This window comes from Bufo bufo, chromosome 6 (genome assembly GCF_905171765.1).
Source record: "Bufo bufo chromosome 6, aBufBuf1.1, whole genome shotgun sequence".
Taxonomy (NCBI): domain Eukaryota; kingdom Metazoa; phylum Chordata; class Amphibia; order Anura; family Bufonidae; genus Bufo; species Bufo bufo.
Genome location: NC_053394.1, coordinates 315,619,081 through 315,635,729, shown reverse-complemented (window position 1 = coordinate 315,635,729; position 16,649 = coordinate 315,619,081). Strand labels below are relative to the sequence as shown.

Below are 16,649 nucleotides of genomic sequence, written 5' to 3'. Positions count from 1 at the left end.
AATGAACTGTCACAGTAATCAATACTGTAAGACACTCAGATCAGCCTTCTGCATACCCAGGCTCATGCGGAAGATCAATTGCGCCTTCTGAAGCTCCAATGTAATGTAGTCTCCTTGTGAGCCTTCCGCATGCATCAGCACCCCATCCTTTTCCAAGGTCTTGAAATTGAAAGAAATATTATCCTGTAAAGTCCGATTGGTCTTTTTTCTGAACTGGTAGGAAAATAGGTCATCACCATCGAAAGATAGGACATCATGGTCTGAAGAATGAAAGAAAATTGCTAATACATACAGTACAAAGGGAAGTGATCATTTTTTTTTTCTACAAATAGAGGGAGTTTTTAGCCTATGGGGACAATACACAATCTTCTGGTCAGAGGCAATCTACTGCCTATTTGTGCATTTATTCATGCTTTGCCAGTATTTTACAATCAATAAATATAGTCTAATAGTTTCTCTCCTTTTATTATCCACTCCTAATTTTGGCTTCCAAAACTGCATGAAGAAGCCTGACCCCTAAAAATATCAATGCATATAGCCCTAATAAAGATATACATGCACCATACTGAAGCAGTGGCTGATTTATGAGAATATACTACAAAAAAACATGTGTTCTGGTTCAACCTTTATGTATTACTCCTTTTATTCTGACCCCCTGCTTCTTGCTAGCAACCTTCTGAGTACATTAAAGGCATTTTTTTTTATTATTGCATTGTGCTCATTTTGAGCTAAAAATATTTTTTTCAATCAGTCTTTATTAAAAATTTTGAACCACTGTCTTTGTGCAGTCTTGAGTTTCTCTAGTAGCAAGATCTGAATTTTCACTCTGTTCTGTCAGGCAGGTCAGCTGATGGGCCCATTATCTCTGACATCTCGGTATACGTAGCCTTTAAGGACATCTGTGGTCAGAGCCTGTTAGTGTCATTCTTATACCTAGCATGATGTGCATCCATGCACTTTCTCCCAGAAATAATATTTTGCAGAGCCATGACAGTGTGAGAAAACGATGGGCAACGAGACACAAGCTAGAGCATTCAGGGATGCCCAATAAGCTCTGAACCACAGCTCCATAAGCAGGGACTAATAATCTGAAAACAAAGTGCAAACTGAACTTGCATACAGCCATATCTAAAAATATTTTTGTACTCTTTAAAGGGGTTTTCCAAGTGTTTAAGGGTTCATGCACATGACTGCATTTCCGGTCCCTGTCCAATCCATTTTTTGGCAGATCGCATGCAGACCCATTCATTCCTATAGAACAGCAAAAAAATATACACAGCACACGGATGTCATCAGTATACTGTCTGCATCCACGTGGCTGTGCAACCAAATATAGAGCATGTCAATTTTGTGGATGAGTATAGGCATTTTGACAATAGGGCCCACGCAAGGTGCAGAATGCAGGCGGCCACTATCTGTATTTTGTGGATCTGCAGCTTGCAGGTCACAAAATAGATATGGCCACGTGCGAGGCCTAATACTGATGACCTATCTTCAGGATAGGTCATCAATATTTGATTGGTGGGGGTCCGACACCAAGACCCTTGCCTGATCAGCTGTTTGAACTGATGAATAGGAGCCTTTCAAACAGCTGATTGACAGGTGTGCCGGGAGTTAGACCCCAACTGACCAGAAACTGATGAGTTATCTTTTTAAGATAAAAATATATACTTTTTTTTTCTTTGTCCCTATTGCAGAAAAGACATCTCAGTTAGGCCTCTTGCACACGACCGTATGGCTTTTTCAGTATTTTGCGGTCCGCAAAAAACAGATCCGCAAAAAGTACGGATGACGTCCGTGTGCATTACGTTTTTTGCGGAACGGAACAGCTGGACCCTGATAGAACAGTACTATCCTTGTCCGTTATGCGGACAATAATAAGACATGTTCTATCTTTGAAGGGAACGGAAAAACGGAAATGGAAGGCATACGGAGTAACTTCCCTTTTTTTTGTGGATCCATTGAAATGAATACGGTCCGTATACGGAATGCAAAAAAACTGAACGTAAACGGAGAAAAAAAAAACATTTGTGTGCAAGAGGCCTTAAAGGAAGGCTGTGGAAAAAATTACGTATTGTGTTGTGACTAATGCAGAGTCTAAGGGGGTGGGGCATGACACGTGAATCCCTTCTTTGGTGTTCTTCATGCTGCACCATTAGAATTTGCACTAGGCAGAAAACAGTGTATTAGTTCTGCCTTGGGTTGTCCCATTAAATACCACTGATCTAGAGGTGCTCAACCCGCCAATTAAAATTACCTCTTTCTTCTGTTAGTTGCAAACTTTCACATCTAAGTTACACTCAACTGCTCTTGAATTAAAAAAATAAATAAATAAATAACCAGTGTACAATGGTCATCCTATTCATCTGAACATATAATTGGTGATATAAAAAAAGTACAGAAAACATATTAACACAAAAACAAAAATTAAAAGCCTTAGCTAAAATTGTCAAACTTACTGCTTTCACAGCCATAAAGTGCAACTCGAAGCCCGATCTTTCCCCTTGGATTCCAGGCTACAGGAACAAAACGAATATAGCGTGCCTTGATAGGGTAGTGGAGACGGTGCTCTTTCACCCCTGATGTATTGACATTGCCAAAGAATGTCTGTTAAAATACAAAATAGCATGTTGTACTAATATCTACCATAATGTATTGTACAAAAGTATGGTAAATTAACTCCCTTGACACCTAAATGAGTGTAATCTATTCAAGAGAACCTGTAAATGTTATGAATATATATACTTGGTAGTTTAGCCTTAAAGATAAAAACACCAAGTTGGAGCTCACCTCACCATACACCACCGAGGAGCACGGACACAGAACCGGAACCAAGGCTGAGAAGTAGCGAAAAAAGTAGATTGTCCAGCTTCACCTCGCAGTGCGTATTTAATTAGGAAACGTGCTTAAAAACCAAACATCAGGCTCCAGAGCCTGATGTTTGGTTTTTAAGCACGTTTCCTAATTAAATACGCACTGCGAGGTGAAGCTGGACAATCTACTTGTTTAGCCTTAAAGTGGTTTTCCCACTTCATTAAATCGGTTTCCCCTGATTTATTTTCCCCCATTGAACATTTATTCCTATATATGTCTTTTAAAAAAACGATTCAATCTTCAGCAAACAGCTTGTATTAGAAATGTTTGTTTACCCTGGTGTCCCATGGATACGGCCTCTTTTCGCCGGCCGCATCCTTTCGCCGCGCCTGCGCACTACAGGCTAAGAAATAATCGGCCGGCCTCTCCATTACATGAACGCGCACGACCGCGCATGCGCAGTATATCCACCGCGTCTTAGATAGAGCTGCGCATGCGCGGCCATCCGAACAGTTCGGGCGAGTCAGCAGAGTGAGCGGACGGACGTCGGAGGAACGGGATACTGTAAGTATAATATCTACTGGCCCACTAATCGACCAACGATTATTGAAAACTCTGCAATAAAGGGGGTTCATAGTGAATTCAATGGGGGCATTTTTATATAGAACTTTGGGCAACTATATTATATCTATTCACACTGGGGACAACTATATGAATTTTATGCACAATGGGGGCAACTATATTATAACTATGGACACTGGGGGCAACTATATGAATTTTATGCACAATGGGGGCAACTATATTAATTTTATGCACAATGGGGGCTACTATATTATAACTATGGACACTGGGGGCAACTATATTATAGCTATGGACACTGGGGCAACTATATTATATGTATGGAAACTGGGGGCAACTATATTATAGCTATGGACACTGGGGGCAACTATATGAATTTTATGCACAATGGGGGCAACTATATTATAACTATGGACACTGGGGGCAACTATATGAATTTTACGCACAATGGGGGCAACTATATTAATTTTATGTACAATGGGGGCTACTATATTATAACTATGGACACTGGGGGCAACTATATTATATCTATGGACACTGGGGGCAACTATATTATATCTATGGACACTGGGGGCAACTATATTATATCTAAGGACACTGGGGGCAACTATATGAATTTTATTCACAATGGGGGCAACTATATTATATGTATGGACACTGGGGGCAACTATATTATATCTATGGGCACTGGGGCCAACTATATGAATTTTATGCACAATGGGGGCAACTATATTAGATCTATGGACACTGGGGGCAACTATATGAATCTCAGATATTATCACTGACTTATTACCCAGCTTTCCCGGTATCAGATATTATCACTGACTTATTACCCAGCTTTCCCGGTGTCTGATATTATCACTGACTTATTACCCAGCTTTCCCGGTGTCTGATATTATCACTGACTTATTACCCAGCTTTCCCGGTGTCTGATATTATCACTGACTTATTACCCAGCTTTCCTGGTGTCTGATATTATCACTGACTTATCAGACACCGGGAAAGCTGGGTAATAAGTCAGTGATAATATCAGACACCGGGAAAGCTGGGTAATAAGTCAGTGATAATATTGTACACCGGGAAAGCTGGGTAATAAGTCAGTGATAATATCTGATACCGGGAAAGCTGGGTAATAAGTCAGTGATAATATTGTACACCGGGAAAGCTGGGTAATAAGTCAGTGATAATATCTGATACCAGGAAAGCTGGGTAATAAGTCAGTGATAATATCTGATACCGGGAAAGCTGGGTAATAAGTCAGTGATAATATCAGACATCGGGAAAGCTGGGTAATAAGTCAGTGATAATATCTGATACCAGGAAAGCTGGGTAATAAGTCAGTGAATATATCTATCTATATCTAGCACAGATCATATGGCTACTAGCTAACATGCATTTGGGCTGTAGTGATTTATTGTTTTTGCTGCACAGAATGGGTTTGTAACACAGGTTTTATGTGTAAAAGTGTATTTGAATGCAGGACAGCCACAAGTTACTACATTAGTTCACTAGCATTGGTCAGTGGTCACTGAGTGATTCCCCAGCAGGGAGATGGGCTTTACATACTCTGCAGGCTCTGACTGATGACTCATCCACATGAACGAGCACGCAAGGACTGAGCTCTCAGGGTGAGTCATGAGGAGGCGTGGCCGGCCTTCACTCAACTGCCTGAGCCAAACCAGGAAGTTATCAGGACATTAACTGCTGGTAAGATTGAAAAGGCAAAGTGGGACAACCCCTTTAAAGAGTATTTGTCAGCATAATCAACCCTAGTAAACCACGCATACAGCCTGGTAGGATTGATCATGCTGAGTGTAACAACTTCTGACTTGCAGTAATTTGATGTGCCATGTTGGAGAAATTAATACTTTTATGTTTTTGCTAATGAGGTGTTCAGAGCACCGAGCCAGAGGTCTAGCCCCTCAGAGTCAGGAGTGCACCACCAATGAGGCCAGGTGAGGCGATAGCCTCAGGCAGCACCAGAGAGGCGCAACCGAAGAGCCATGGGTTGAAGGAAAGGGATTGGGTTAAGAAATTTACACTGAAGGTAAACAGGAATAGAAACTAGGCCTGAACACAGGGAAAAGGGGGCTGGTAACCTCCTAGAGGCTGGTAACCTCCCTAATGCTGGTCCTGACTAACTATTAGTATTTACAGGCCTTGATGGTAGGGAAGTTCATACACCGGAACCTAGGGCCCTAACAACCCTTGTAGAAGCCTGGTATTAGTGTCAGGACACTAATACCCCTGTTTTTGCGTCTCCATTTTCTGAACGCCATATTTTTATATTTTTCTGCCAATCGTCTTGTGCAGGGGCTTGTTTTTTGCAGAAAGAGTTGAGGTTTTTATTGGTATCATTTTTGGGTACATAGGATTTTTTGATCATTCATTATTACAGTTTATGGGGCAAGGTGAAAAAAAATTGGTTTTTATTTATTTACTTTTACAGCGTTCACCTGAGGGGTTAGATCATATGAAATTTTTATTTGGCGATACCGAATATGTATACTTTTTCTTATTTATTTAAGTTTTACACAATAATAGCAGTTTTGAAACCAAAAAATTATGTTTTAGTGTCTCCATAGTCTGAGAGGCATATCTTTTTTATTTTTTGACCGATTGTCTTAGGTAGATTCTCATCTTTTGCGGGATGAGGTGACGTTTGATTGGTACTATTTTGGGGGGTATACGCCTTTTTGATCGCTTTTTTTGTTATGTAAGGTGACAAAAATGGCTTTTTTGGCACTGTTTTTATTTTTATTTTTTTACGGTGTTCAACTGAGGGGTTAGGTTGTTACGGACGCGATAATACCTAATATGTCTACGTTTTTTAAATTTATTTCACTTTAGCACAATAATAGCAGTTTTGAAGCAAAAATATATAAAATATATATTTTAGTGTCTCCATTGTCTGAGAGTCACAGTTTTTTCTTTTTTTTTTACTAATTGCCTCAGGTAGGTTCTCATTTTTTGTGGGATGAGCTGACAGTTTTATTGGTACCATTTTGTGCGACACACACCTTTTTGATCGCTTGGTGTTGCACTTTTTGTGATGTAAGGTGACAAAAATAGCTTTTTTAACATTTTTTTTTACAGTGTTCACCTGAGGGGTTAGGTCATCTTATATTTTTATAGAGCAGGTTGGTATGGACACGGAGAAACCTAATATGTCTACTTTTTTTTTATTTATTTCACTTTAACACAATAATAGCATATTTGAAATAAAAAATGATGTTTTAGTGTGTCCATGTTCTGAGAGCTATAGTTTTTATATTTTTTTGAGCGATTTTCTTATGTAGGGTCTAATTTTTTGCGGGATGAGGTGATGGTTTTATTAATACCATTTTGTTCGACATACACCTTTTTGATCGCTTGGTGTTGCACTTTTTGTTATGTAAGGTGACAAAAATGGCTTTTTTTGAGACAGTTTATTTAATTTTATTTTTTATGGTGTTTATCGGACGGGGTAAATCATGTGATATATTTATAGAGCCGGTCGTTACGGACGCGGTGATACCTAATATGCTTAGTTTATTTATTTATTTTCATTTTTTATAGGAAAAGGCAATTATTTTTTTTTATTTACATTATTTACATTGCAAAGTACAGTACTATCAGGTTTCCTGATAGATAGCAACACAGGACGCCTTTGCAAGGCGCCCGGTTGCCATGGCAACCATCGGCCGCTGCCGTCACAGCACGGCAGCCCCGATGGTTGAGAGAGGTAGCCCCCTCCCTCTATTAACCCCATGGATGCCGCTGCCACGTATACAGCTGACACTCGCTGTTAATGGCGGCAGCTCAGGAACAGGGCCGCTGCCATCAAATACAGCAGGGGGACCGCATCGGGGGCAGGGGTCACAAATGGGTGGCAGGGCCGGAAAGGAGGGGGTACGGCCAGCATGGAGGGGGCACGGATGGGACAGATGCCGGGACAAAAGTGCGCAAGAGCGCATGGCAGGCGAATAGGTTGGAGGCAGGGTGCAGGGGGGTTGGGGAAATCGATGGTCAGATCCATGCAGGGGGCGCAGATGGGGCTTACAGATCGGGGGGCACGGAGCATATACTACCTGATTTCAGGCTCTGATCTGCAGAATGCAGATCAGAGCCTGAAACAGGCACTTTTACACTGCTGCACAGACTAACCAACCCGGTTGATCTCTGGCAAGGGACCACTCTGATTGGTCCCTTGGCATTAGTGCACTGTATGCTGTCCGTGACAGCAGCAGTGCAGGGGCAGAAGCTTTAATCCAAGCGTTTTGCAGCATTTGGATTAAAGAGCTGCCATGACGTCTATACATGTGCTATCTGCACGGGGCATGTGCAAATAGCACGTATATAGCCGTATGGCAGTCAGGAAGGGGTTAATCATCAAAGATTTCCAATATTCTCTTTTCACTTTGTCATTATGTTTTATTGATTGCAGAATGGGGGGAAACTTTTTACATTTTAGCTTAAAGCATATACTGTATATATATTCCTTCCATGCATAGCTAAATAGATAAGCAGAAGTCTCTGTTTGACACTTACCCAGTTAGTTCCCTGCTGGAAGAATGGTTTCCAAGTATCAGGACGGTCACCAAAAAGCAGGATGTACCTTGTAACCCAGTCATAATAAGTGTTATGTGTTCCCTGAGTGGCAATTCCTTTTATTTCATATTTTCTCCTCAGGTCTATTTGAAGCCATGGATTTTTATCCCCAGGAGCGGGAGACCACCCACTGCTACCTGCAAACAGAGAGCACAGGGAAAAACGTTTAACAGGGTATCAGCCAGCAGGTACTAAATCTTTGCCAAAACCCCTTAATCTTTAAGTAGGAGAGTGTAAAGAGAGGCAAGTTGGGAATAAGACTCAGGTCCAAATTTCCAGGGTCATGATTATACATAACTATATAGATATGCAGAGCATCCAGTATATGGTTGGTCTATACATTTTCTGCATACTCAACATATAATTTTATCCTGAAGCAACCAAAGATATCCTTACTTACCAAAAAGCCGTGCAAAGTTAGCTGCATAAAAAATGGAGTATCTTGAAGAAGCCTCAAATGATGTAAAGTACAAAGGGGAAACCAGGTCATTGTAGCAAAATTCTGAAAAGACAAAAAAATATGTTTAGAGCCTCCCCCATGCATAGGCTAATATGAACTCCAGCCCTGATAAGAGCAATCATATCATTTATCAACTGTTTCCATTTGCAATACTTTTTTTAACGTGAGCATCAAAATGATTACTAGTCAGGATGTGCCAGCATTGTGATCATGGCTAATGGTTAGTTTTTTTTTTCTCGTAAAAGTAACCTTGCAGACAATGCTTAGGGCAGATACAGTTGGAAGAAAAAGTATGTGAACCCTTTGGAATGATATGGATTTATGCACAAATTGGTCATAAAATGTGATCTGATCTTCATCTAAGTCACAACAATAGACAATCACAGTCTGCTCAAACTAATCACACACAAAGAATTAAATGTTACCATGTTTTTATTGAACACACCATGTAAACATTCACAGTGCAGGTGGAAAAAGTATGTGAACCCTTGGATTTAATAACTGGTTGAACCTCCTTTGGCAGCAATAACTTCAACCAAACGTTTCCTCTAGTTGCAGATCAGACGTGCACAACGGTCAGTAGTAATTCTTGACCATTCCTCTTTACAGAACTGTTTCAGTTCAGCAATATTCTTGGGATGTCTGGTGTGAATTGCTTTCTTGAGGTCATGCAACAGCATCTCAATCGGGTTGAGGTCAGGACTCTGACTGGGCCACTCCAAAAGGCGTATTTGCTTCTGTTTAAGCCATTCTGTTGTTGATTTACTTCTATGCTTTGGGTCGTTGTCCTGTTGCAACACCCATCTTCTGTTGAGCTTCAGCTGGTGGACAGATGGCCTTAAGTTCTCCTGCAAAATGTCTTGATAAACTTGGGAATTCATTTTTCCTTCGATGATAGCAATCCGTCCAGGCCCTGATGCAGCAAAGCAGCCCCAAACCATGATGCCCCCACCACCATACTTCACAGTTGGGATGAGGTTTTGATGTTGGTGTGCTGTGCCTCTTTTTCTCCACACATAGTGTTGAGTGTTTCTTCCAAACAACTCAACTTTGGTTTCATCTGTCCACAGAATATTTTGCCAGTACTTCTGTGTAACATCCAGGTGCTCTTGTGCAAACTGTAAACGTGCAGCAATGTTTTTTTTTTTGGACAGCAGTGGCTTCCTCTGTGGTATCCTCCCATGAAATCCATTCTTGTTTAGTGTTTTACGTATCGTATATTCGCTAACAGGGATGTTAGCATATGCCAGACACTTTTGTAAGTCTTTAGCTGACATTCTAGGATTCTTCTTCACCTCATTGAGCAGTCTGCGCTGTGCTCTTGCAGTCATCTTTACAGGACGGCCACTCCTAGGGAGAGTAGCAGCAGTGCTGAACTTTCTCCATTTATGGACAATTTGTCTTACCGTGGACTGATGAACAGCAAGGCTTTTGGAGATATTTTTATAAACTTTTCCAACTTTATGCAAGTCAACAATTCTTAATCGTAGGTCTTCTGAGAGCTCTTTTGTGCGAGGCATCATTCACATCAGGCAATGCTTCTTGTGAAAAGCAAACCCAGAACTGGTGTGTGTTTTTTATAGGGCACGGCAGCTGTAACCAGCACCTCCAATCTCATCTCATTGATTGGACTCCAGTTGGCTGACACCTCACTCCAATTAGCTCTTGGAGATGTCATTAGTCTAGGAGTTCACATACTTTTTCCACCTGCACTGTGAATGTTTACATGGTGTGTTCAATAAAAACATGGTAACATTTAATTCTTTGTGTGTTATTAGTTTAAGCAGACTGTGATTGTCTATTGTTGTGACTTAGATGAAGATCAGATCACATTTATGACCAATTTGTGCAGAAATCTATATCACTCCAAAGGGTTCACATACTTTTTCTTGCAACTGTATTTACCACTTGAGTTCTACCATTCAGCACATTAGTCGGTCTCAGGTCAGACTGGCCCACCAGAGTACCAGAGAATCCATTGGTGAGCCCAAGCTCAAACAAAATAATGGACCCTAATTAAAAAAGGGCCCCTAAGGTCTGCAGAAGTTATAGCTAACTTTGGAATAAATAACCAGCTCACAGGTGGACATGCAATGTGTACTCTGTGCAGCTGCAAAAAGTTCCTTGTAGAAAAAAGTGGCCCACCACCATATTATCAAGGAAACACTATTGCTTCTTAATGTCTACTTCAGAGCATGTAAAGGACTGTTAACTATTGTTCTAACAGTTAATGGTGGATAACAGCTTTTTAGAAAGGAGTGACGTAGCCTCAATCTCAACAAACTTGCTATTACATAAAAGTGGCCCACATACTTTTGCAGCGACCCAGGAGGAGAGCGGAGAGGATGGGAATAGTTGTACTCACAGTGGCAGTCCTTGCTATGTCGAACCTGGGCAGTGCAGTGATGGGAAGGGCACACCTTTTCCTACCTGTGTGATGAACTAAGACATTTCTACGTGCCTCTTTGTATTTCCTATATTCATGCTTAATGGTTCAAGGGGTTAATGTCTGAGTTGTAATGTCCCGTTGCTGGAAACCGGTTATATTTAGTATTGTACTGTGTGTAGAGCAGTGTATTGGCTTGGCTGCAGTTGCTGTACAGTAGGTTGAGTAGTCCTAGCATAGGCAGGAGTCCCAGCAAGCGTAGGGTCCCTTAGAATAGACTACTGCATCTGGCTTTGTATAACTTAGGGTATTCTTGGGACAGCCCTATATATCAACCCACAGGGAAGCGAGTATATAGACTTAGCCAAGGGGTGAGGGGTGCAGGTGGTGTTTGGTGTAGTGTGCCGTGACACTGGGGTTCTCCTGCCTGTTGTTGGTTGGGGTTTCCTTGGTGTAGTTGGGTTTTAGGGGTGCAAGTCAGGGTTCCAGTGAAGCTTGCAGAAGGCAGTACAATATTGTGGGGATGCAGGTATTGGTGTCTGCAAAGAAGAGGCCAGGTTTTGCAATAAACAACTGTTTTTTAACTTGGCAATAAGGTTTAATATACAGTCCTGATCAAAAGTTTAAGATCACTTGAAAAATTGCAAAAAATCATATTTTACATTGTTGGATCTTAACAAGGTTCCACGTAGAGCTTCAACATGCAACAAGAAGAAATAAAAGTGCAACAAAACATTTTTTGAGCATTCAATTTAATGAAAACAACGAATAAACGTTTTTCAGCTGAAGTTTAGGACCACACCTCCCAAAAAAAAACTAAACCCCCCAAAACAGAAATCCAACTTCCAAACATGAACTCAGTAATGAGTAGCTCCGCCGTTATTGTTTATCACTTCAAAAATTCGTTTCGGCATGCTTGATGCAAGAGTTTCCATGAGGTGAGTGGGAACATTTCTCCAAGTGGTGAAGACGGCCACACGAAGGCCATCTACTGTCTGGAACTGTTGTCCATTTTTGTAAACTTCCCTTGCCATCCATCCCCAAAGGTTTTCAATTGGATTTAGATCAGGGTAACACGCAGGAAGGGCCAAAAGAGTGATGTTATTCTCCTGGAAGAAGTCCCTTGTCCTGCGGGCATTGTGTACTGTAGCGTTGTCCTGTTGAAAAACCCAGTCGTTACCACACAGAAGAGGGCCCTCAGTCATGAGGAATGCTCTCTGCAACATCTGGACATAGCCAGCGGCCGTTTGACGCCCCTGCACTTCCTGAAGCTCCATTGTTCCACTAAAGGAAAAAGCACCCCAGACCATTATGGCGCCCCCTCCACTGTGGCGCGTAGAAAACATCTCAGGTGGGATCTGCTTGTCATGCCAGTAACGTTGGAAACCATCAGGACCATCAAGGTAAAAAAAAATCTCATCACAGAATAAAACTTTCTTCCACCTTTGAATGTCCCATGTTTGGTGCTCTCTTGCAAAGTCCAAACGAGCAGTTCTGCGGCGTTCAAGGAGACGAGGTCTTTGAAGACGTTTTTTGTTTTTGAAGCCCATCAGTCTCAGATACCGTCTGATGGTTATGGGGCTGCAGTCAGCACCAGTAAGGGCCTTAATTTGGGTCGAGGATCCTCCAGTGTCTTGACGGACAGCCAATTGGATCCTCCGGCTCAGTGCTGATGAATTTTTTTGGGGTCTTCCACTTGACTTTTTTGTTCCATAACCCTCAGGATCATTTAAGAAATTCCAAATGACTGTCTTACTGCGTCCCACCTCAGCAGGGATTGTGCGCTGTGAGAGACCCTGCTTATGCAGTTCAACAACCCGACCACGTTAAAAAAGGGAGAGTTTTTTTGCCTTTACCATCACAACGTGTGACTACCTGACAGAAAATGACAGTGAATCCACATCTTTGCACAGATTTGGCCTTTTAAAGGCATGTGGTCCTAAAATTTGGATCAGCTGAAAAACAGCCTGTTTCAGTTTAATCGTTATTTTCAATTAATTAAATGCCCAAAAAAAGTTTTGTCTCACTCTCATTTCTTTTTGTTGCATGTTGAAGCTCTACTTGGAACCTTGTTAAGATCCAACAATGTAAAATATGATTTTTTGCCATTTTTCAAGTGGTCTTAAACTTTTGATCAGGACTGTAGTAGTATAGTAGCATGGACCGGCAGATCTTAAACAAGTTTCAATTGCCACAGTTCTATAGGCTACAAAGGTGACACACAAGCTTAATGCTCTCTTAGTCACCCTCTGAATAGATGATACAGCCTTCTCAATTTAACCATGTGACAGCCCCTCTTTATGATGGAATAATTTCTGTTTCTTTTACAGGTTTTTCTACCTTCAGAATAAATCCTCATTTGTTTCCTCAGAGGCAGGTTGTATAAGGCTCTGTCTCCCAAGCTGGCTGGATAATTTCTCCAGGGGCTGGCTTTATCGTTGCTTTCTCAGCTAGGGTGGCCTCTGAGGGGCAGATTAGAACAGACGGCCAGTTTGTCTTTTATGCATGGCAGGGTGTCTGAGACTTCCCATTCTGACCCCAATGCAGTAAAGTCCAAGACATGCATAAAGTGTTAACTTTCAGTGAAGTTTCACTGATTTGTATCTATCTGCATTCTCTTTTGTAAATGGCCGCTGTGCAGTCCCTCAGGTTCAGTTTTCTTTCCCTCAAAGGCTGCTTCACTTTGTTAGATGCTCGTCTTCTGGGCAGGCGGTCCATGGTCAATACTGTTGCCTATAGCAACCAATCAGATTCCCCCTTTAATTTTTCAGAGCTCCTTTGGAAAATAAAATTTTAAATCTGATTGGTTGCTCTGGGCAACTAAGCCTATTTTCCATTATACCAGGTTTTATTAATCTCCCCCACTGACTGCTAGCAGCTTCCAAAAGAAATGGGGCGAAAACAGGGCTGGATAATTCACCCTGTACTCCTATACTTCCCTATACACAACGTTTGAGAACTCAAAGTACAGTGCACAAACCCATTTGCAGTGGGATTCCATGACACTGCAGCTCTACTTAGTGATTGACAGCTATCTCTATATGGATATACGGGGAAGGCTGTCAATCACTTAGTAGGACTGCCCACTGCACTCCTAAGCATAATACATAATATATACGGTATATGTTGGGAGCATGCATAGAGGCTTCCCTACCACCAAACAGCAGGAGACTGCGAGACAATACGAACAAATGGTAGGACTAGAAAACCAGTATAAAACAATATAGGAGCAGATGATATATGGGAAAAGGGGAAGGGCCTAGTTGGCAGGAAGGAGCAAAGGTCAGAGGGAGGATGCAGTCTGGAGAGAAGGAGGAGAACTACAGAGCCCAGCTATAGCTTACAGTATGTCAGGAGAACTACTTAGCACAGGTACAAGCCTCAGTCTGTCTGGACAGACACAGAAAGTGCCTAACCACTAAGAAGGACCACTAGAGACATGGCTGCCTGAGAATTCCATAATCTCTGACTCCCTCCTATATACAGAGGCGTTGCTTTAGGGGGGTGCAGAGGTAGCAGTTGCTACCAGGCCCAGGAGCCTGAGGGAGCCCAAAAACCCTTGTGGTACATAAGAAGACATGTTATAGAAAGTGCAAGCTGGTCAAGTTGCTCCTATGGCTGGAGGGAAGGGGTTAGGTCAAGAATTTGGCATGGGGGTGGGCTGTGCAGTGTCCCACATATGTGTGAAAAAGGGACACTTTTTCACACATACTGTACAGACCAAAAGTTTGGACACACCTTCTCATTCAAAGAGTTTTCTTTATTTTCATGACTATAAAGGCAATGCTATGAATTAACACATGTGGAATTATATACATAACAAACAAGTGTGAAACAACTGAAAATATGTTATATTCTAGGTTCTTCAAAGTAGCCACCTTTTGCTTTGATTACTGCTTTGCACACTCTTGGCATTCTCTTGATGAGCTTCAAGAGGTAGTCCCCTGAAATGGTCTTCCAACAGTCTTGAAGGAGTTCCCAGAGATGCTTAGCACTTGTTGGCCCTTTTGCCTTCACTCTGCGGTCCAGCTCACTCCAAACCATCTCGATTGGGTTCAGGTCCGGTGACTGTGGAGGCCAGGTCATCTGGCGCAGCACCCCATCACTCTCCTTCATGGTCAAATAGCCCTTACTTTCAAAGTTTTCCCAATTTTTTTGGCTGACTGACTGACCTTCATTTCTTAAAGTAATGACGGCCACTCGTTTTTCTTTACTTAGCTGCTTTTTTCTTGCCATAATACAAATTCTAACAGTCTATTCAGTAGGATTATCAGCTGTGTATCCACCTGACTTCTCCTTAACGCAACTGATGGTCCCAACCCCATTTAAAAGGCAAGAAATCCCACTTATTAAACCTGACAGGGCACACCTGTGAAGTGAAAACCATTTCAGGGGACTACCTCTTGAAGCTCATCAAGAGAATGCCAAGAGTGTGCAAAGCAGTAATCAAAGCAAAAGGTGGCTACTTTGAAGAACCTAGAATATGACATATTTTCAGTTGTTTCACACTTGTTTGTTATGTATATAATTCCACATGTGTTAATTCATAGTTTTGATGCCTTCAGTGTGAATCTACAATTTTCCTAGTCATGAAAATAAAGAAAACTCTTTGAATGAGAAGGTGTGTCCAAACCTTTGGTCTGTACTGTATGTGCAGTGGATGGGAAGATCTCGTGCTGTCTTCCCATCCACTGCACTGCTGACCCAGGGAGGCATCTGCCAACCGTGAGTACAAACAACTATTGCACGCATCGGCCCACCGTGAGCCTCACTTGTTTTCTCCTGCGGTCCGGCACGCTGCATGAATTGGCGTCACAAACAGGATATAAAATCCTCTGCGCCCTATTTGAACCATATATGAACAGGATTCAAAATCCTTTGTGCGATTACTTTATGAGAATAAGCCCCGCTTGTTTGCCTGAGAGACTGTCAATGTGCTTTAATACAGTTCAAACTTTAAAAGTTTTATTGGGCTGTAGAACTGTTTAAATTGCTTAAAATCGCATGGACGTATGCTACAAGTAACCTGCAATCAAATCGCCGTGTTAAAAGTGGAAAAATCGCATGTTTTTGTGTCAACAACCCTGTTTGCTGTTGGAATGGACTTTTGCATTGAACCTAAAATACACCCTGCTAGCGGTGGGAAGGTTAAGCTACACCCCCTTCAGAGCGGGAAAACCATTGTGCCACCCCTTATGCAAAATTATTCAAAATGTGCCTACCTCCAATGTTACACTGCCCAAGAGCCGGCGCCTCCCCTATGCAAAGAGATCCCAGTGGGAGGGTCATGCACCAGAGAAACGTGACGTGCGTGCACACGCTAAATACGTTATATGACTCTAAGTACTCCAAGGAGAAGGATGTGCAAGAGAAAGACGGAATGGCTGAAAGGCAAGCTGATCCCGCGCCGGGAGCTGCACCCGAGGGAGCGGAAAGTAAATACTCCACTATGCAGACGATGATCCTTATGCCCATCAGCCTGGAGTTGGAGGCTCGCATCCGGGATCTTTGGTACCTCCATTGGACAGAGCGTGGTGTGGACCCACCGCCCAGACTGCCTATCACTGCAGGTCAGAGCACGCCTGAACAGAGTATTCCGCCCAACCTTGCCGAAAGTTCCGGTCCGGACTAGGCTGCACGTGATCCTATGTTGCCAGTTGCTGCTCATGCTGAACTTTGGGCAAAATTATCGGCCGAAATTAAGATGGCCCGTCTACCGCGCACGCACAAATGTAAGAAATACAACGAGGACATCACTTGCAAACTATTGGAGGAAACCGTAGACAATTTCCCAGTCCCCGTAAGAAGGCTGGGCCAGGT

The 16,649-nt window shown here is 42.2% G+C and overlaps 1 protein-coding gene across 1 annotated transcript in view; it reads right to left on the bottom strand.

The window, feature by feature from the left end:
- CNTNAP1 (contactin associated protein 1) overlaps positions 1–16,649 on the bottom strand; it is a 126,250-nt gene that overhangs the window by 85,052 nt on the left and 24,549 nt on the right. Inside the window, exons 2-5 of the mRNA XM_040437639.1 lie at positions 8,384–8,485; positions 7,924–8,120; positions 2,460–2,607; positions 57–260 (exon numbers count right to left, since the gene is read on the bottom strand). Coding sequence (XP_040293573.1) covers positions 57–260; positions 2,460–2,607; positions 7,924–8,120; positions 8,384–8,485 — 651 coding nt within the window. The remainder of the gene's footprint in view (positions 1–56; positions 261–2,459; positions 2,608–7,923; positions 8,121–8,383; positions 8,486–16,649) is intronic.